Source organism: Thalassophryne amazonica, chromosome 10, assembly GCF_902500255.1.
Source record: "Thalassophryne amazonica chromosome 10, fThaAma1.1, whole genome shotgun sequence".
In the NCBI taxonomy this organism is placed as follows: Eukaryota; Metazoa; Chordata; class Actinopteri; order Batrachoidiformes; family Batrachoididae; genus Thalassophryne; species Thalassophryne amazonica.
In genome coordinates, this window is record NC_047112.1 from 22,070,648 (window position 1) to 22,086,745 (window position 16,098).

The 16,098-nt window shown below is 41.2% G+C and overlaps 1 protein-coding gene across 4 annotated transcripts in view; it reads right to left on the reverse strand.

Annotated features, from left to right (window-relative positions):
- Positions 1-16,098, reverse strand: part of dock7 (dedicator of cytokinesis 7) — a 159,483-nt gene that overhangs the window by 141,856 nt on the left and 1,529 nt on the right. For all 4 annotated transcript variants that reach the window (XM_034179543.1, XM_034179541.1, XM_034179540.1 and 1 more), the window contains exon 2: positions 10,434-10,533. In XM_034179543.1, the coding sequence (XP_034035434.1) occupies positions 10,434-10,533 (100 nt within the window). The remainder of the gene's footprint in view (positions 1-10,433; positions 10,534-16,098) is intronic.

A 16,098-nucleotide genomic window follows, 5' to 3' on the forward strand; every position in this document is an offset into this window, starting at 1 on the left:
CTCGAGGTACAAATCTGGGAAAGGGTACTAAAATATTTCTGCTGCTTTGAAGGTCCTAGTAAGCACAGTGGCCTCCATCATCCGTAAATGGAAGAAGTTCAGATCTACCAGGACTCTTCCTAGAGCTGGCCGCCCGTCTAAACTGAGCAATTGGGGAAGAAGGGCCTTAGTCAGGGAGGTGACAAAGAACCTGATGATCACTCTGTCAGAGCCCCAGCATTCCTCTGTGGAGAGAGGAGAACATTCCAGAAGGACAATCATCTCTGCAGCAATACACCAATCAGGCCTGTATGGTAGAGTGGCCAGATGGAAGCCACTCCTTAGAAAAAGCACATGGCACCCCACCTGGAGTTTGCCAAAAGGCCCTGAAGGACTCTCAGTCCACGAGAAACAAAATTCTCTGGTTTGATAAGACAAAGATTGAACTCTCTGGCGTAACTGCCAGGTGTCATGTTTGGAGGAAACCAGGCACCATCCCTACAGTGAAGCATGGTGGTGGCAGCATCCTGCTGTGGGATGTTTTTCAGTGGCAGGAACTGGGGGACTAGTCAGGATCGAGGGAGACATGAATGCAGCAATGTACAGAGACATCCTGGATGAAAACCTGCTCCAGAGCGCTCTTGACCTCATACTGGTGCGATGGTTCATCTTTCAGTAGGACAATGACCCTAAGCACACAGCCAAGATATCAACAGAGTGGCTTCAGGACAACTCTGTGAATGTCCTTAAGTGGCCCAGCCAGAGCCCAGACCTGAATCTGATTGAACATCTCTGGAGAGATCTGAAAATGGCTGTGCACCGACGCTCCCCATCCAACCTGATGGAGCTTGAGAGGTGCTGCAAAGAGGAATGGGCAAAACTGCCCAAAGGTAGGTGCACCAAGCTTATAGCATCATATTCAAGAAGACTTGAGGCTGTAATTACTGCCAAAGGTGCTTCAACATAGTATTGAGCAAAGGGTGTGAATGCTTATGTACGTATGATTTCTTAGTTTTATATTTTTAATAAATTTGCAAAAATAAAAAATAAAAATTTTTCATGCTGTCATTATGGGGTGTAGTGAGTAGAATTTTGAGGGAAAAAAATCAATTCACTCCATTTTGGAATAAGACTGTAACATAACAAAATGTGGAAAAAGTGAAGCGCTGTAAATACTTTCCAGATGCACTCTACATTAACGCATTAATGTTTTTAAAAATACATTAATGTAGGTAAAGTATCAAAGTCTTCAGCAAATGCTGGTGTGTATGGGCATTTATTATTATATGAAAAAAGCTTGGCCTAGTAGTGTCAGATAATTTAATAAGATTTTAAATATTTATATTTTGTTTCCTCTCAAGATAATCAAGAATTCCTCCTCAATTTTCAAAAACATTTTTGGTTCAACACACAAATTCCAAATGTTATAAAATAAAAGGTCTACATTGCAAAAACAGGACAAAAACTGCAAGCTTCAAAACCATTGAGGTGTTGTCTGTCAGGCTGAGGGTAAAATAAACACACTATTTTTATTTTTTTGTCTGTTAAATCTGAAACTCAGTGTTCTCGATTTAGCCCTGTCTACATGTTCGCTGAAAGCAACAACAGTTAAAGTGAAGTTTTTTTTACTCTAAATGTGGACAAGAGCTGGAAAAGGAATAAAAGATTAAACGCACACACTGGAATGTGTGCTTAATTCAAGATGCAGGAAGAAAATAGAAGTGGCTGAAGGACAGACAAACCTGCAGCAAATACACTGCATATGCAAATGCAAATTCAAACTGCAAATTCATCAAGAGTTTGTACATAGAAATTATGGACATGTCGCACTGAAATCATAACAATTAAGATTTAGGCTGTTACTGACCATCCGATGATCCACCGGGATTACTTTGTGCACTTCCATGACCGGTTTCAAAGTATACAGCATTCGCAACAAACAGCTACAGAGACTTCAAAGTACTCATGAGTACTCCTGTGTTTCTGACAGCGGTGATGCAGCTTTTAGAGAAGTCCCAGCGTGCGCTTCAACAGAATGTAGCTGCCACAGATTAATTCCAAAGTTTAACTGGGACTCTATATAGGCAGACAATCAATATTAAATGACTCGGAATGGGATGGGAGATATCAAAAGCGAAAACTGCTGCATCAAACAGAAACACCACCTTAATTCATATGATAAAATCTATCTGTAAAGCAAGAAACGTCTGTGTGTTTGTGGCTCACATATCTCTCTGACTGTTTGTCAGATCGCCCTCAGCTTTCGGATATGGCTTGTGCATGGCACGATGATGTGCATCCTTTATTATGAAAATTTTGGAGATTAATTTTTACAGCCTTTATTTTGATTAACATTGTTCCCTGCATTGCGCACAGTCTTCAGTGTTCTGTCACAGTATCTCTGCATTTGACAATGTCCTGGCGAAGTGCAGGAAAGTTGTTGAGCACTTTAAACACAGTCCAGCAAGTGCTACAGAATTACAGCAACAAGTTCAACATGGACACAAGAAGGAGTTGCTTATGCAAGATGTTCCAACAACATGGAATTCAACTCCGGAGATGATAAAAAGCATCTGCAGAAATGAACAGCCACTGAGGGATGTCGTCATCACAAACACCAACATTGTCATGCCAACTACAGCTGAAATAGAAAAACTGCAGAGGTTGGGAACCCTCCTGGAGCCTTGCCGGTATCGCTGACCAAACGGTCACCCTCTGCCTTCACTGCGCATGTGTCATTTCTGTGCGTCAGCCGCGGTTCACCGATTATCAACTCATTTCTGCTTAAAACTGCACTCCACTCATCATCTATTTCAGCGACAGATATCTGAAGGTTTGTACAACAATCATTTCCACATAAAGTTGTTATTTCATAAGACTGAGGAAGCAATCACAGCGCAGCAGCCAGATGAGCTACTGCTGCTGCATTCACTGCGCCTCCATCATTTTAAAGCCTCAGTAGCGACTCACTGATTATTGCCTCGTTTCTGCTTAAAACCGCCCCATTTTTGCTTAAAACTGACTTTAGAATGATTTAAGAGGTTTTACTTTGCCACCTGATGGTTAATAATGACATTATTCCCTTTGATCGCTTCGGGTGTAGAGACTCAGTCTCAGACGAGCTGCTGTGGTCCCAAATGAGACGCATGCACAGTGAAGACAGGGCGGACCAATTTTTAGGGGGGAGCATTCAGTCTGCGACACCGGTGTGTTTTACATCATATTTCTCACTATCCTGGCTGAGTGCATGTAAGATAGAAATAGTATAAATTGTTTAAGTTGAGATTTACATGCTGATGTTAAGTGTTTGCAGAACAAACGTTATGGCACTTTCATTCATATGGCAGAACATTTAAAATAAAATTGTGCTATACACAACTTTTGAATTCCTTATTGAATTTGCATATAACAATGGGATTAATCACGATTAATCATGGAAATCATGTGATTAATCGCAATTAAAACACTGAATCGTTACTTAACCCTAATTCTAAATGTTCTGTTTAATTTTGTGTGTCTCTTCCAATAACCTGTTTAATAGGAATCCTATAATTATAATAAAACTGATTTTTGAAAACAATATGAAATACCATATTCAAATAATAGCATAATGTAACATATCAATCAAAACATAGACCCAAGTGACATAAAAAGAGCTTATTATCAACTCCACATGTGAACCAAATATGTTTAATTTGTGCCAAGTAGCTATTGAATGTTTGTATTGGATCAAAATTTATATTATTTCTACCTCAAATGTTAGAATGTAAGTCGTCTGCTCACATGTGGCTCACATATCAATCCACACATTTCACAACAAACGTAAATGTCCCTGACTCACATTATCAATAATAACTACTGTATTCACATCCATATTCTCTATACTTTTCCAACAGTATTCTCAGAGCAACATTGCATCTGTAGTGCTCTTTCTCGGCATGAAACCATATTGCTGCTCACAGAGCTTCACCTGTTTTCTAAGCCTAGCTTCTACTACTCTTTCCCATAACTTCATGCTGTGGCTGATCAGCTTTATGCCTCTGTAGTTACTGCAGCTCTGCACATCACCCTTGTTCTTGAAAATAGGAACCAGCACACTTCGTCTCCACTCCTCAGGCATCCTCTCACTTTCCAAGATTTTATTAAACAATCTGGTTAGAAACTCTACTGCCATCTCTCCTAGACATTTCCATACCTCCATTGGAATGTCATCTGGACCAACTGCCTTTCCACTCTTCATCCTCTTCATAGCAGCCCTCACTTCTTCCTTGCTAATCTCGTTTACTTCCTGATTTACTCTCACCACATCATCCAGCCTTTTCTCTCGCTCATTTTCTTTATTCATCAACTCTTCAAAATATTCCCTCCACCTTCTCAGCACACACTCCTCACTTGTCAGCACATTACCATGTGCATCTTTTACCACCCTAACCTGCTGCACATCCTTTCCAGCTCTGTCCCTTTGTCTGGCCAATCGGTACAAGTGCTTTTCTCCTTCCTTACTATTCAACTTCTTGTACAGCTCGCAATATGCCTTTTCCTTTGCTTTTGCCACTTCTCTTCTCGCCTTACGCCGCATCTCCTTGTACTCCTGTCTACTTTCTTCATCTCTCCGACTATCCCAAAACTTTTTCGCCAACCTCTTTCTCCTTATGCTTTCCTGGACCTCTTCATTCCACCACCAAGTCTCCTTGTCTTCCTTCCACTGTCCAGATGTCATACCCAGTACTGCCCTAGCTGTCTCCCTCACCACATCTGCAGTACTTTTCCAGTTGTCCAAAATTGCTTCCTCTCCAACTAGAGCTTCTCTCACCTGCTCGCTAAATTTCACACAACAGTCTTCCTCCTTCAGCTTCCACCATCTGATCCTTTGTTAAGCTCTCTCTTCTTCTTCTTTACCTCTAAAGTCATCCTACAAACAACCATCCTATGCTGTCTAGTGACACTCTCTCCTGCTACCACCTTACAGTCTGTGATTTCTTTTAGCTTGCATCTCCTATAAAGAATGTAGTCCACCTGTGTGCACCTTCCTCCACTCTTATATGTTACCCTGTGCTCCTCCCTTTTCTTAAAGTAGGTATTCACCACAGCCATTTCCATCCTTTTTGCAAAATCAACTACCATCTGTCCTTCCCCATTCCTATCCTTGATACCATATCTACCCATTACTTCCTCATCACCTCTGTTCCCTTCACCAACATGCCCATTGAAGTCTGCTCATATCACCACTCTTTCATGCTTGGGCACACTCTCCACCGCCTCATCTAACACACTCCAGAAATCTTCTTTCTCCTTTATCTCACAACCTACCTGTGGGGCATATGCACTGATGATATTCATCATCACTCCTTCAATTTCCAACTTCACACTCATCACCCTGTCAGACACTCGCTTAACCTCCAACACACTTTTAACATACTCTTCCTTTAAAATGACCCCAACACCATTTCTCTTCCTGTCCTCACCATGGTACAACAACTTGTACCCACCGCCGATGCTCCTGCTCTTACTTCCCTTCCACTTGGTCTCTTGCACATACAATATGTCTACCTTTCTCCTCTCCATCATATCAGCCAGCTCTCTCCCTTTACCAGTCATACTACCAACATTCAAAGTCCCCACTCTCATTTCCACCCTTCTAGTTTTCTTCTTCTCCCGCTGTTCATGGCAGCGTTTTCCTCCTCTTCTTCGTCATCTTCACCCAGCAGTAGTCCAATTTCCACCGGCACCCTGTTGGGCAATAGCACCGGTGGCGGACGTTGTTAACCCGGGCCGCGACCGATCCGGTATGGGAATTCGATTCTGAGTCTGCATAGTTGGGTTGGCTTGTTTTACGCCGGATGCCCTTCCTGACGCAACCCTCCTCATTTATCCGGGCTTGGGACCGGCACTCAGAATGTACTGGCTGCACACCCCATGTGCCTGAGTTAAAACACTGCTCCATATTTATACATATTTAATTCTAAATAGAATCTTCCGAATTGAAAAAAGAAATGCAAATGATAGAAACAAAATGCCCCCTAGCTGATGGAGGCAACCGGATTAGTGAGCATCAGTGATGAAAGTGGCCCTAGAAAAACAAAACTTAATTTTTTTTTTTCACGACTTGGGGCTGCCAAAGCTAGTGGGGGGGTCTGGAGAAGATACTACATGCAATTTGGTGCAATCTGGTACAATTAATAAAGCTAAATGAGAGCTATTTCTCAGTCCCATTTTCATGCTCATTTTAGTCATAAAAACCATATTGTTCCATATTGGCAAGATGACAGAATACACAGTCTGTCACATGGATCAGAATACGGTGTTATTACTATTCCATAAAAAAAAAAATCACATATTCACATTGGACTGTTACTGTTCCATCTCAACATTTATTTAAACATCTGACTTCAGCAATTTGTGCTTTAATAACAACTGATAGTGTCTTAACATGAACAAAAATAAAAATGAATACATGTAAAACTGCACTTACTGTTAATTAAGTTAACAACATCACTTTTAGTTCTCAGGTACACTGATTTGGGTTTAAATTTGATTCTTATTCACTTCTATAAATGGGAAACAGAATAACACAGATTGTTCCGTCCACTGATGATGCCAGCATTTCTGGGATAGTGACAATTTTTATGTTGTGCAAAACATTCACCATATTTACAACCAATATTTACCTCCAGTTGGATATTTCACACCCATGTAACAGACGAAAACATTAAATGCAGATTTAGCAGACTACAGTTTGCATGGAGAAAGAGCACTACAGATGCAATGTTTGCTCTGAGAATACTGTTGGAAAAGTACAGAGAAGGACAGAAAGAGTCACATTGTGTGTTTGTGGACTTAGAAAAAGCTTATGATAGGGTGCCAAGAGAAGAGTTGTGGCATTGTATGAGGAAGTCTGGATTGGCAGAGAAGTATGTTAGGGTAGTGCAGGACATGTACAAGAATAGTGTGACAGCGGTGAGATGCGCAGTCGGAATGACAGACTCATTCAAGGTGGAGGTGGGGTTACACCAAGGATCAGCTCTGAGTCCTTTCTTGTTTGCAGTGGTGATGGACAGGTTGACAGATGAGATCAGACAGGAGTCCCCATGGACTATGATGTTTGCAGATGACATTGTGATCTGTAGTGAGAGTAGAGAGCAAGTTGAGTCTAGTCTGGAGAAGTGGAGATATGCTTTGGAGAGAAGGAGAATGAAAGTCAGTAGAAGCAAGACTGAGTACATGTGTGTGAATGAGAGGGAGCCCAGTGGAATAGTGCAGTTACAAGGAGTAGAAGTGGTGAAAGTAGATGAGTTTAAATATTTGGGGTCAACTGTTCAAAGTAATGGAGAGTGTGGTAGAGAGGTGAAGAAGAGAGTGCAGGCAGGGTGGAGTGGGTGGAGAAAGGTGGCAGGAGTGATTTGTGACCAAAGAATATCAGCAAGAGTGAAGGGGAAAGTTTAAAAAACAGTAGTGAGACCAGCTATGATGTATGGTTTAGAGACAGTGGCACTAACAAAAAGACAGGAGGCAGAGCTGGAGGTGGCAGAGCTGAAGATGTTGAGATTCTCTTTGGGAGTGACAAGAATGGACAAGATTAGGAATGAACATATCAGAGGGACAGCTCAGGTGGGACCGTTTGGAGACAAAGTCAGAGAGGCGAGATTGAGATGGTTTGAACATGTGCAGAGGAGGGACCCAGGGTATATAGGGAGAAGGATGCTGAGGATGGAGCCACCAGGCAGGAGGAGAAGAGGGAGACCAAAGAGGAGGTTCATGGATGTGCTGAGAGAGGACATGCAGGTGGTTGGTGTGACAGAGGAAGATACAGAGGACAGGATGAGATGGAAACGATTGATCTGCTGTGGCGACCCCTAACGGGAACAGCCGAAAGACAAAGAAGAAGAAGAAGAAGTTTGCATGGAGAAAATCTGAAGTAAATTCTTCCAAAGACAGATTTTGAAACATGATATAAAAATCAAAGACTTACCGGGAGTGTTAGCTTTTCTGTATAAACAATGATTTTTAAAAAGTTGGGTAGTTGTTTTTGTCCTTTTTGCTTGAACCAGCCCCATTTTAAATGATCTCCCTGCAGCAGAACAATGTTTCATCCGTTTGGTTTGTCGTTTCAACTGGATGCAGAATTCACGGTAAAACAGCGCCTGTCATTTCCTGCTGTGAAGACGAGCGGCGGCACATAACATTTATTCTTCAGTCTCGGATCCGGATGTTAAAATGTGAGACTCATGGTCGTGATTTTTTCCATATATAAGTAGCACAGGACCATAAGTCGCAGGGCCTCTCAAACTAGTAAAAAAAAAGAAAAAGTGGCTTATACTCTGGAAAATATGATATGCCTGACTGAACAATGCTACATTTTATATGCTCACTGGCCACTTAATTAGGCACAACTTGCTAATAATACCTTACACCCCCTTTTTCCTTCAGAACTGCCTTATCTGTCTTAATACAACGGCCACACCACCACCAGCAGCCTACAACGCTGACACACTGCAGGATGAATACAAGCTTTCACAATCTTTACATCACATCTGACCGACCATCTGAATGTTGCAACACAAATCAAGATTCATCTGGTGAGATGACATTTTTCCTAATCTTTCCTTGTCAAACTTTGGTAAGCCTGTGTCTGCTATAGTGAGAGCACAGTAGACCATCTTCTTCAATGTTCAACATGTTATACATGTTGAAATATGTATATAAATATGAAATTAAAGCAAAGAGCCACACAGCCTAAAAGCTCCCATGCAAAAATCTTTAATAGACACTAAGTGTGATGTTTTGAGCACGGCCCTTCTTCAGACCAGTAATATGTATATAAACCTTTAACATGGCTCATTGTTTATCTATCCTTTAAGAAAAACTTAACGGACAGACACCACGTAGGTCTGTGATCCTGACCACCCCATTAACCCGTTTAACGTCTGGTATTTATGTACTGTTAGCCTTACATATGTCCCATGAAGATATACGAAAAAGCACCCACCTAAAATATCAAGACATTTGGATAACATTTAAAATGCAATAAAACGAGTTATTTAAAATGATTAAAGTACATGGGCATTACATTGTGAACCTGAAGCATAAACTCATCCAACCATCCATTTTCTATACCCGCTCCCTCCAACTGAGGGTCACAAGGGGCTGGAGCCAATCCCAGCAGTCATGGGGCGTGAGGCGGGGTACTCCCTGGACAGGATGCCAGTGTATTGCAGGGCCACATATAGACAGACAAACACATTCACACAAACACACACCTAGGGTCAATTTTAAGTTTTCAATTTACCTAAAATGCATGAAAATTCAGTAAGGTATATCTTATATATTATATTCCAATTCTAAGGTGGAACTATGCCAGTATACAAAGGTATATCTAAATATCTAAAAAGGAAGAGTAAAATAGGAGAGTAGAAAAGAGTAGAGTACAGCCACTTAGCATATCTTTGGATGTGGAAGGAAGCCGGAGGGAACACACACAAACACAGGGAGAACATGCAAACTCTACACAGAAAGACCACAGGTGGGAATTGATCCCATGACCTTCTTGCTGTGAGGCAAGCTGTGAGTGCTAACCACTAAGCCACCGTGCTGCCCTGAAGCACAAACCATCCCTTTGAATTCCTATGTTGTTCCAAGTAAGAATGCTAGCAGAGATATTCCTGGGCATGTGGCGCACAGCTTCAAAGTACCACTTTAACAAAAAGGTGCATTGAATTCTGCTGCTGTGCAGCCAGGTGACACACACAATATTTTAGAGCATTACCAATGTGAAATTAAGATGAAATTCAAATGCATAAAGTGATCAACACTGCCCTTGAGCATATTCGCCTTTTGTATCCTGACCAAAACTTTGGTACTGCACATACGGCACTGCTCAGTGTGCCAAAATTCACAGAAGTCTGAAGTGGCCTAAACCAACAGTCAATCAAAGTGACACTTTTGAACCAGTGAGAAAAGTTAAAGTAGCATTTAGTTGATAACATTTTCGCAAACTGCACATTACAATGTTGTCGTTGCATAATAATCAATCATTTCTACACAATGGCACTAAAAAAATACCTCAGACTGCAGACACAACAGCAGATGATGCACTACTTCAATATATTGTCAATGTTTTCATTACATGCCAATGTGATATGCAAAGTCATAGTCACAAAACACATTATATGATAGAAAGGTTTATAATTCTTGTCCACCCAGCATATTATGATAATTCACAATGATGGACATTACATATTCATTTTTATTTGTTATTATTCAGCTGGTAACTGTGCAACACATGCATGCACCTGATAACAGAAAATACCACTGTTAAAACAATAATAGATCCGCCGCGCAATCATTGTTGGTCCATACATTGCTGGAAAAAGCCCATTGTTTTTATAATTAGTGGGCCTTTGGCCCATTTGGCATTTTTACCTAGTAACATTCCTGGTCAGTGACAGACTACTTACCGTGTTACTCGTTGTGGTGCCAACATTGAGGTTTTTGAAAAGCTGTGGTGATCCCCCATACTGACCAGCTATCTGTTTCCTGACCTCTGCTGCCACAGTCCTGTAATAATTAACAGGAGGAAAGGAGAAGATAGTGAATACCTACATCATCAAAAATTTGGTTTCTCCTCATAACTATCGCCATACAGACAAATCTGCATTATACAGTGTGTTGTACATTTCATTGTGCAGTGTTTCCAAATCAATGCAGCGTTGCACATTTTTCATCTCTCAATGCTCTTCAGCTGATTGAGTAAATCTTTTGTCTGTCAGCTGTCTGTCAGATTTTCTCAATGCACCTGTGTAAGCTAATTTGCTATGAAATTGGTGCCACGTTTTCCGGAGATGAGCACAACCTGGTAAAGCTGTTAAATTTGTGGTGGTTCAAAATTTTTAGGAACTCAACTGAACTCATTGGCAGGCTGACATGGGTATGTCTCTAGGAATCCACTGAGCTCTGGAAAAAAATTACTTTTGCTTACTTTTGCCTAGTAGTGTGCCTATGAAATGTGGCCTTGTGCTGATTACGGTCAGGCAGGATTTGTTTGGGGAAATCACCCAAACTGTGCTCAGTTGCAGCTCAATGAAATATGTTGCAAAAGGGAACTACACTAAGCCAGCTGCTCGAGCAGCTTCTTATTAGGGATGGGTACTGATTTTATCAATATCGATTCCACTTATTGATCCGATTCTTTATCGATTCCCTTATCAACACCTCTTGTATTTTTTGTGTACTAAAAGCAGGCTTTACAGGTTTTCTATGTCAAGAACATCTTATTGAGTCTTAAAGTAAATAAATATGAAATTGGTCACTGGATCCTTGCTCTCTGGACAGAAATAAAATCATAATGAATGGAGGATGTCTTATTTTTGGATGGAAAAAAAAAAACAGTTTAAGTCGGTTGTAGTTTGTTGTCTGTACAACGTTTAGAAAGAGGTGTCATTTGAATTAAAACAGCGTCTCATTTTGAAGTCATTAATTTCGACTGAACTCTATGCAATTTCAGATTTTGGAGATGTGTACTTAGTCCCACAAAAGAGGAAGGGAGGAGGATTCTCAGTTTTTCCCCGCAACAAGACAAGAGCCCCAGTTAGTGACTTTAATCCGCACAGAAGTGACTCACGATTGACATCTTTAAATGGCTTTGAGAGGGGTTAATGAAGAAACTGTGGACCTGTCGTTTCTGGGAAAAAAAAAAAAAAAAGCTAAGCAGAGACGCTTCAAGCTCTGCAGCAGGTCCGCAATCAACATAGAGAAAGTATCATTTTCCAGATAATCACCCTCAAAAATAACGGCCGCTCCATTGGAATGTCAACTGAAGGACTGATAAGGGAATCATTAAGCAAAAAGGCTATTGATGTCAGTGGATCAAACCATTTCTTAACTATTCTTAAACAGGATCTGCTTTTGATACCCAGCCCTACTTCTTATGTAGTGCAGGCTGCATATGAGGACCAGAAATGAGACACACTGTTGTAAAAGAAACTGTACCCTTAGAACAGCTGATATTGGGTAAAATGTTCAAGGGACAGAGGGTGTAGTGTTTTAAACATAGAGCAGGACAAGTATGTGTGCCCTTTTCAAATATTAAGGGTTAATAAACTATCGTGCCAAAAGTCTGAACTGGAAGAAAGAACAACAAATGAAATGTTAACAGCGAAATAAACCAAATCTGTGCCAGTATGACAAATAAGGACAATGCCAACTGTAACACAAGATAACATATTAAGCTATATTATGACATTAATTATTTCCCCCTGTTTGAAAGCTAACTGTAGCTGGACATAAAAACTGGAATACAACAAAGTCCACCATTGTTACCCAGTTTTATCCAGCAGTTTCCAATCCAGCTCCTGGGCCCCCCTGCACTGCATATTTTCCATCTCTCCCTACTACCTCAAGGGTGCACAGCCGATGAGTGCAGAGAGACGGAAACTACGTAATGCATGGGGGAATTACAGGAACAGGCCTGGGAACAGACTGGTATCATGTAAGAAATTAATTCATTCTGGTAATAGAATTGAAAGATGTGAGAAAAAAATCACGAATTAAATATTAGCTTGTACAAGATGAACATAAAAAAGAAAACTGAACACTGTGTAATTTTGGGGGCAAATATGTGACTCAGCATGTTGGACAGGTTAAGTTCTTATTCATGAATATTAGTATGCTGCCTAATATCTGTCTCTGACACAAAAATAGGCAGCATTAGTTGACATACAACCCCAATTCCAATGAAGTGAGGATGTTGTGTGAAATGTAAATAAAAACAGAATACAATGATTTGCAAATCCTCTTCAACCTATATTCAATTGAATATACCACAAAGACAAGATATTTAATGTTCAAACTGATAGACTTTGTTCTTTTGTGCAAATATTTGCTCATTTTGAAATGGATGCCTGCAACACGTTTCAAAAAAGCTGGGACAGGGGCAACAAAAGACTGGGAAAATTGATGAATGCTCAAAGAACACCTGTTTGGAACATTCCACAGGTGAACAGCTTAATTGGAAACAGGTGAGTGTCATGATTGGGTATAAAAGGAGCATCCTCAAAAGGCTAGCCGTTCACAAGCAAAGATGGGGCGAAGATCACCACTTTGTGAACAACTGCGTGAAAATATAGTCCAACAGTTTAAGAACAATGTTTCTCAATGTTCAATTGCAAGGAATTTAGGGATTCCATCATCTACAGTCCATAATATAAGAGGAAAAAGACCATCCAGATTGTTACCAGCGCAAAGTTCAAAAGCCAGCATCTGTGATGGTATGGGGGTGTGTTAGAAATTATGAGTGATGAAGAGGACCATTCTCAGAGTGAATTTTATTACACTGATGACTTTGAATTGGAGGAATTAACAGCAAACAAGCTTGAAGTGGACATGCAAAATGAAGACCAACAAGATGAAAACACAGATCCAAACAGCCATATAATAAACAAATTATTAACCTTGCTTGCTCGGTCTGTACGAGAATATCAGACCTCTGTGTTTTTCGCACGGACCTCGCTGTGGTCGTTCTGTACGGCCAAGACCTGGGTCTGATCATTTTCTGTACAGACCTCACACTCAGTTAATAATCATTTATTATTATTATCATTATTATTAGTATCAGTATTATTATTCTGCTTTATTATTACTTCTTTTTTGTCATTTGATTTTTAAATGGACCACTTTCTTGTGCCATCCATGTATTTTTATAAATGGTAAATGGACTGCATTTATATAGCGCTGTTCCATCTGCATCAGACGCTCAAAGTGCTTTATACATCAATGCCTCACATTCACCCCGATGTCAGGCTGCTGCCATGCAAGGAGCCCACAACACACCGGGGGCAACTAGGAGATTAAGGACCTTGCCCAATGGCCCTTAGTGATTTTCCGGTCAGGCTGGGATTTGAACTGAGGATCCTCTGGTCTCAAGCCCAACGCTTAACCACTAGACCATCACCTCCCCCATCTGTAGTTTCTCCAAAAATAAATATATAAGCATACCAAAACGATAAATGTCAGCTCTCCACAGGATGTCTGTGATCAAAGTCATACACACACAGACACACACACACACAGAGGCCACTTGGCTATTATAATATACAAGGTCTGTCCATAAAGTATCGTACCTTTTTATTTTTTTTTAAACTATATGGATTTGATTCATATGTTTTCACGTCAGACAAGCTTGAACCCTTGTGCGCATGCGTGAGTTTTTCCACGCCTGTCGGTGACGTCATTCGCCTGTGAGCACGCCTTGTGGAAGGAGTGGTCCCGCCCCGTCGTCGGATTTTCATTGTCTGGAAATGGCGGAATGATTTGGGTTTTTTTTCCATCAGAATTTTTTCAGAAGCTGTTAGAGACTGGCACCTGGAAACTATTCGAAAAATGTATTTGGCTTTCGGTGAAAATTTTACAGGTTTCACAGAGAATAAGGTCTGGTAGTACAGCTTTAAGGACCCCTTTAAGGACCCCTTTAAGGATGCTCAGCGCGCCGCGCTCTGAGCTGCGACGACACGGCACAAGCCACCGGACCACTTCTGAGCTGAAAAGCCGCGCCGAGGCTTCGCGTGTCACGACCGATTCGCTTTGGAAGCGAGACAAAGGAATACCTCTGTTTCGGCGTGCCAGAGGACAAGTTTGGACATGTCCAGCGCTCCATAATTTCACTGATACTTACTGGACTGGTAAGCATTGAAAGCCGAGATAGACATGTCCAAACTTGTCCTCTGACACGCCGAAACGGAGGTGTTCCTTTGTCTCGCTTCCAAAGCGAATCGGTCGTGATGCGCGAAGCCTCCGCATGGCTTTCCATGACAAAATCTCTTGTTAAAAGTGAAATCTGCCGGAAAATGGCTGATGTCCAGCTCTTGTGATAACCAGAGAAAGAGCACAAGACGGTCTCATATCCACAGAGCCATCAGCTCAGAAATGGTCCGGTGGCTTGTGCCGTGTCATCGCAGGTGGGAGCGCAGCGCGCTGAGCGTCCTTAAAGGGGTCCTTAAAGCTGTACTACCAGACCTTATTCTCTGTGAATCCCGTAAAATTTTTACCGAAATCCAGATACATTTTTCGAATAGTTTCCAGGTGCCAGTCTCTAACAGCTTCTGAAAAATTTCTGATGGAAAAAAAACCCAAATCATTCCGCCATTTCCAGACAATGATAATCCGACGACGGGGCGGGACCACTCCTTCCACAAGGCGTGCTCACAGGCGAATGACATCACCGACAGGCGTGGAAAAACTCACGCATGCGCACAAGGGTTCAAGCTTGTCTGACGTGAAAACATATGAATCAAATCCATATAGTTTAAAAAAAAAAAAAAAAGGTACAATACTTTATGGACAGACCTCTTAGATACATGAATAGCCAGCAATGTAACAATACATTCCATAAAGATGTATTTATTTATTTACTAATTTTGGAGACTGTCAGAAAAGTGCTTAATTACACTGTAACATACGAGTGTAGCTTTTGCTAAGGCGGTAAAGCTACACCTCCATTCCACTACAGTTCAAATGATAGTGTATTCCTGCCAGATTTCTTCATACAAGTATAAAACAGAACACAAATAAAATAAAAAGATGGAATAATATTACTTGAAATATTTAACAATTGCCTTTAAGGATCTAGTTTCCACATCCTGCATGTTCTGCCTCAGGTTTTTACACTTCATTTTGCATAATTACTTTTAAAACAAACATCTGAACATGAGAATATGTTTCAGATGTTATTATTTTTCAGCGCAGTACAGAACAAATTTCCCATATTTTGTGCATGTGCAGACAGCTCATCCATGCACAGCGAATATACAAATCTGGGAAGGAGGTCAAGAACTATGGCCTACAAATCCGAGGCCATGGTTCTCGACCAGAAAAAGGTGCTTTGCCCTCTTCAGGTTGGTGGGGTGTCCTTGCCTCAAGTGGAGGAGTTTAAGTATCTCGGGGTCTTGTTCACGAGTGAGGGACAGATGGAGCGTGAGGTCGACAGACGGATCAGTGCAGCGTCTGCAGTGATGCGGTCGCTGTATTGGACTGTCGTGGTGAAGAGAGAGCTGAGTAGAGGGGCAAAGGTCTCGATTTACCGATCGATCTACGTTCCGACCCTCACCTATGGTCATGAGATTTGGCTCA